General features: G+C 48.1%; 1 protein-coding gene across 6 annotated transcripts in view; it reads right to left on the bottom strand.

The window, feature by feature from the left end:
• hecw2a (HECT, C2 and WW domain containing E3 ubiquitin protein ligase 2a) overlaps positions 1–6,437 on the bottom strand; it is a 37,333-nt gene that overhangs the window by 27,475 nt on the left and 3,421 nt on the right. For 4 of the 6 annotated variants that reach the window (XM_036132710.1, XM_036132706.1, XM_036132711.1 and 1 more), the window contains exon 2: positions 2,898–3,447. In XM_036132710.1, the coding sequence (XP_035988603.1) occupies positions 2,898–3,276 (379 nt within the window). In that variant the 5' untranslated portion in view covers positions 3,277–3,447. Of the gene's footprint in view, positions 1–2,897; positions 3,448–6,437 lie in introns of those variants that run through there. The other 2 variants (XM_036132708.1, XM_036132709.1) reach the window with 1 other exon arrangement.

Below are 6,437 nucleotides of genomic sequence, written 5' to 3'. Positions count from 1 at the left end.
TAAAGTTGGGATCACAGGAATGACCTTCCTGCCTAATTTCTATCAAAGTTACAAACATTCAGCAAAGCAGGAAACAAAGTCAGGTTGTGTTGAAATTAAACATCAGTGCGGCGTCATTAACCGGATAAACCTGCAGGTGTAGCAGAGGTACAGTGAGTTATTAACGGCCATGAATGCAACAGATTGTGACTGATCACAGTGTTCTGCTGCGTCTCCACCGGGTCTGCTGCTATTCTGGCATGAAACAAGAGGAAGATTTAACATCATGACTTTTACAGACTGATGAATTTATCCTGACAGTTCTGTTAATGTGTCAGAGATATGCAAACAGCATGATTCCAGGCATAAGTTAATAAACTAGCAGTGAAACTAACAACATAAAAGTAAACTAGAAAAATCAGACGCAGAGAACGCCTGCCTCCAGATTTTGTTTCTGTTATTTCTCTCTGATAACTTATACCAGAGAAGAGCTACTAAGCATCAGACTTTCAGCATTATTCCACATTATGACTGATAATAATAACCTTTCTCACAGTTATGACCAGCGAGCTGCTAATTCTGCTGACGCCACAAAGATCGCCGTCGCCTGCAGATAGGAGGCTGATCAGCTCTGCTGCAGCCAGAACCATCTGGACCTCGGTACCATCCTCGGTACCGAGCTGCCCTCCCTCCTGGACCTGCACATCTCCAGAGTCAGGAAACGGGTCAGAACCATCACTGCAGGTCCACAACATGTTCCACCTTCTCCCCTCCGGGAGGCGCTACAGAGCTCTGTACGCCACAACCAGCAGACCCAGGACCAGTTTCTTCCCACAATGCATCACTCTGATGAACAGCTGACTCTGACTCCCAGTCTCAGGTTCAGTTCCTGATCCTGACCCAGTAACTCTGCGTCTATCCAGCTGTCAGTTATTAATAATTCTCTGTCTCAGTGCTCTTCATATTGTCATGTTCTCCATTCTGGCTATAAATCCACCTTCCTCATGTCCATAACACCGTGTTTAATATTCATTTATTCCAGCATGCTCTGCACTCACCACTGTGGATGCATGTTTGTATGTGTATGCACACCTTTACGTCACTCCCACCTCACACATGAACATAATGATGATTTATTATATATTGTTATATTATCCCTCCTTTACTCTCGGCTCAGTGCATTATTGCCTCAACCGGTCTGCTTGTGCTCACGACTCTTTTCTACGCTGCAGACTCTCTGCTTTTTATTACTGCATCGTTGTGTTGTTGGGTTATCTAAGTCAGCACATCGTGAGCGTCGTACAATCCAGAGTCAGATTCCTCGCATGCGTTCACATCCCTGGCACATGAAGCTGGTTCTGATTTGAAAACATGAAAACACTGCAAAAGCGGATCTAAAAATAAGTAAAATATTCTTAAACTTAGTGTATTTGTCCTCTATTTGAGCAGGTAAATAAGATTACCTGCCAATGTAATGAGTATTTTGAACCCTAAAATAAGACAATTAGATATACTGCACTTGAAATAAGATGGAGATGAATTGTTCCGATTTTAAGAGCAAAAATCTTATTCTATTGGCAAATCATCTTATTTACCTGCTCAAATCAAGGACAAATAGACTAATTTTAAGAGCATTTTACTTATTTTTAGTTCCCTTTTTGCAGTGAAGATTTGTTGTGTTAAAGCGGAGAAAACATGTAAAGCATGCAGGGCGGCGTGGAACATAAGGAGGAATAATGTTTACGGGGCGTGAATACTTCTGCAGACTAAACGGACATGTGAAGCCTCGGTGAGTGCAGCGTCTGCACCTGGATGCCGTCTCTGAGGTGACATCCGGACTTGGTGAGGTGAGAAGAACTCATGGAGGGCTGATGTTCTGGATGCACAGGCCTCTGCTGGGTCGGGTTTCAGCAGCATGGACAGAACCGCCCGGCAGGCCGAGCCCGATACCCTCCTTCAGCTCTCAGGTCGGTGTGGTCCCCCCTGTCGAATTCCCGTCTCTAAGCAGGATTAGCATAGATGATGGGAGCCCAGCGGCCGTTTGTGATGGTGTGAGTGTTCTGGTATCCTGAGGCCTGCTCAGGTTTCAGCTGGAGGCTCTACCTGGAGACGCTCAGCGTTCCTAGAATAAAACACCCGGCTCAGCTGAAAGCGGCGAGGACGAGGCGGGTCAAGTCATCCCCGGGATTTACAGCCAACTAGCTTCCCAGAAAAGATTCTGCAGGAAGAGGACAAGCGGTGGAGGACGTTCAGGTTCTGCTCGTCCCAAACCTGAGATCAGGAGATCCAAACGGCGCCGCTCATGATGGTTGGAGCTACAGCAAAACTAGTAAGACGATTATACTCAGGCATCATGAAGGCCACCTTTAATTTCTCTACTCAGGTTTAGCATAAATCTGCTGTTTTTAACCACCTAGATTAATTTAGGTTCTGCAGATATGTGCCGTTTCAGAACCAACAGAGAAGTTCTGACCCTAACTGCCAGAAGCACTGATTTAAATGGCTGTGGATGGTTTATTTAAATATTCCTATTGTTTAGAAAACTTGAACTGCTAATAAAAGTAAAAAATTATGAAAAAATCTGAAAAATGACTATTTTTTCTTAACTATTATCAGATATGATAATATAAATTGAATATAAATGGAGCGGTGTGTTATTGGTGCAGAATGAGCAGCTGACAGCTATGAAATTAATCAGACCAGGATGAACTCCTCCTGTTCTCACACCTTTCTCTCAGTGATGCAGGAACTATGAGACTATTTGGAGAAAACACGATGAAGATGAAATAAACACGGCGTCCACATTTCCCTCCGTTATTTTGTGAAAAACCAAACGCCTGACGCCGTGTCCTGATTTAACCCGTAGAACCGGCTTCATTCTGCCCTAAACGCTGCATTTTATCAGACTCCATCCTCACCGATGTGGTACAGCCCGATCCAGTCGGTGGCGTCCACCTCCTCCTTGATGTCCCAGGAGATGACCAGGTTGTGGCCCCGGTTCAGCGTGTACTCCAGCGTGGACGCCGTCAGCGAGGACCGGCTCTGGGAGGTCACCAGGTCGGTGTCGCTGTTGGCCCGCATCAGCCCGATGGGCCCCCCCACCACGGACGCCGCGTCCACCGCCGCCCCGCCCCTCTCCGCCAGCGTCCGCAGGTTTTCCGGGCTGAGGGTGTGGCGCAGGTGAGGGCTGCGCCGGCGGGGCGCCGACAGGTGTTCCCGCCCCCCGACCGGCAGGTTGGGGGGGTTGTGGGAGCGGGTCCTGGGCGGCAGGACGGCGGTGGCGAGGGAAGGTCTCATGCTGAAAGGCCGGTCAGTGAGCTGCAGGAGGATGAAGACGAGGAGATGAGGAAGAGCTCGTCCGTCACCAGGCGGCACCGTCGCTCTGAGGAGGCGAGCAGAACATGTGGCCGTCACAGCTGAAGGTTCTCATGGACCGTCGCAGGTCTGGTTTCAGCCGGGTTTAGAAACCTGGAAGGAGCAGAGAACAGAGGCGTTACTAAACCTGAAGACCTGAAGTTCAGCGAGGAAGCCTGCTGGAAGTAGAAGGATGTGAATCTGAGACGGGTGACGTCTACGGCCGGGTAGCTGGTAACATGCTTCCCTGATCCAACCGGTACCAGTTCTGGTCCCAAAGCAGCAAAGGAGCCCACAGCATCACTCTCCCACCACCATGCCTGACTGTAGGCCTGGTATACTTTCTCTAAGGCCTCTAAGGCTGCAGTAGGCATGCCAGCCCCATTGGTGGCGCTGTGGCACTGCCAAAGAAACATGCAAAAACGCAGAGCATGCGCAGACGGCTCAGGAAGTAAGACCAGCGCCACGGCGGAGGATCAGACGCAAACATCCACACCTGCCTCAGCAGGTGTTAAAAAGATGAGGAGAGCCCGCCGGCCCCCGCTCATCCTCACGACATTCTACAGAAGCACCATAGAGAGCATTCTGACCAGCTGTCTCTCTGTGTGGTGTGGAGGCTCCTGTGCCTCCAACTGGAAGAACGTGAGGAGAGTGGTGAGGACAGCAGAAGGGATCATCGGGGCTCCTCTTCCCTCCATTAAGGACATTTCATCTCAGCGCTGTGTGTCCCGTAACATCATCAGGGATCCCTCACACAGTGAGTTTGGACCGAGGTTTCTGTTAATGTGGGCCACCATGGATACTAAACTAAGGCAATGGGATACATAGTCATCACTGGTGGAGTCGCTGCAGGATGTCGTGATGATTCAGAAGGAAAAGATCTGCCTCTGCTGCACACCAACCATCACTGTAATCTGGCACCGTGCATCTTTACTCCATTACAGTTTAATGGTTTTCTGGACATTGTCTCTGATTAAGATAAATACATTTCTGGATCATCCATGAGGTCCACATGGTAATATCAGACCAGGAGCTCTGGTTCTCCGTGGTTTATGTTGAAGGTACTTCTTGTGTGGTTGAGGCGGCTCTGGTTACCAGCCTGACCGTCAGAGGAGACCTAAATGTATAAAGCCCTTAATAATCAAGAATAGAATTTAAAATTCTCCTTCTAACGTATAAAGCCCTTAATAATCAAGCTCCATCATATATCAGAGCTCTGATTACCCCGTATGTTCCTAACAGAGCACTTCGCTCTCAGACTGCAGGTCTGCTGCTGGTTCCTAGAGTCTCTAAAAGTAGAATGGGAGGCAGATCCTTTAGCTATCAGGCTCCTCTCCTGTGGAACCAACTCCCAGTTTTGGTCCGTGAGGCAGACACCCCGTCTACTTTTAAAACTAATCTTAAAACTTTCCTTTGTGACAAAGCTTCTAGTCAGAGTGGCTCATGTTACCCTGAGCTACCTCTATAGTTATGCTGCTATAGGCTTAGGCTGCTGGAGGACATCAGGGTCTATTTCTCTCTCTCTGCTGAGTTCTACTGTTCTTCAATTATGCATTATGTGTTGTCATTTCTGCTTTAACTTTCTGTTCTCTGTCATTTATCTTCATAGTAGGTACACCTGGTCTGGTGTTCTGTTAGCTGTGACATCATCAGGGGAGGCAGATCATTCACTATTACCATCTACCATAGAAAGTACTCCTGGGTCAATGTGAGCTTCTGTGTCTCTGCTCTGTCTTCTCTACCATAGAAAGTACTCCTGGGTCAATGTGAGCTTCTGTGCTTTCTGTGTCTCTGCTCTGTCTTCTCTAACATAGAAAGTACTCCTGGGTCAATGTGAGCTTCTGTGCTTTCTGTGACTCTGCTCTGTCTTCTCTACCATAGAAAGTACTCCTGGGTCAATGTGAGCTTCTGTGCTTTCTGTGTCTCTGCTCTGTCTTCTCTAAGCCCCAGTGGGTGGAGGCAGATGAGCGTTCACACTGAGCCTGGTTCTGGTTCTGCTGGAGGTTCTCCTCCCTGTTAAAGGGGAGTTTTCCTCTCCACTGTGGCTTCATGCATGCTCAGTATGAGGGATTGCTGCAAAGCCATCAACAATGCAGACGACTGTCCACTGTGGCTCTACGCTCTTTCAGGAGGAGTGAATGCTGCTTGGAGAGACTTGATGCAACCTGCTGGGTTTCCTTAGAGAGGAAACTTTCTCACCAACCTGGAGGATCTGATGGAGTCTGACTTTGGAAAGAACCTTGAGATGATGTGATGTGTAAGTTGGTGCTATATAAATAACATTTTATTGAACTGAATTAAACCTTGGCCTAGGCCCAGTCAGACTAATGAGCGTGCCTCTGTGTCTCGGTCTGAAAGCATGCTGAATGGTTCTTCTTCGGGTCTTGGGGGTTGTGGGGCTTGTTCACTTAACGGCTCTCTCATAAACCACCTGGCACCTTGATGACTGTTAATTGGGGCAACAGAAAAGCTTTAGCAGCTTTCTGTCCAGCAGTGGGAGCTAAGAATGAGGGAACTGGGCATCAGCGGTCCTTGTCAGTGAACTGACTGTGGGTAGAAAGGCCAGGCCACCAGTTTCCAGCCTTTAAATGTCACACAGAACCTGAATAAACAACGGTACTTCTGCCAACAACGTCCTTTGGACAGATGAGACCACAGCAGAGAAAACTGACAACATTAAAACCCCGAGACCAGCTGTGAGGCCCTGGGCTTGTTGCAGAACCTGGGCAGTGTGCAGCCTCTGATTTGACTAGAACTTCCTCTATTCTTGAGTCAAACTGAGGCTCGGACCAAAGCGGGTCATCAACAGAACAATGGTCCCAAACACAGCAGATGATCTACGTCAGAATGAAAGAGAAAAGACCCGAGCTGTTGCAATGGCCTAGTCAAAGTCCAGACCTGAGGCCAGCAGGGAGCAGAAACCGATAGAAAGAAACTGCTGCTGACCGCGGTTCGACAAGCAGTCGGATCAGTTCTGTGTTCTGGTGCAGTTCTAGTTAAAGGTCCATTTACTGTCAAATCTGTAGTTCTGATTCTCTGAGGTTATTTTCCTCATCCAACCGTCTGGCAACAACCAAAGGGTTTCACTTATCGTCTCTCAAATG

Source organism: Fundulus heteroclitus, unplaced genomic scaffold (assembly GCF_011125445.2).
Source record: "Fundulus heteroclitus isolate FHET01 unplaced genomic scaffold, MU-UCD_Fhet_4.1 scaffold_53, whole genome shotgun sequence".
In the NCBI taxonomy this organism is placed as follows: domain Eukaryota; kingdom Metazoa; phylum Chordata; class Actinopteri; order Cyprinodontiformes; family Fundulidae; genus Fundulus; species Fundulus heteroclitus.
Note: the sequence above shows the minus strand (reverse complement) of the source record. Positions and strands in the feature narration are given on the sequence as shown.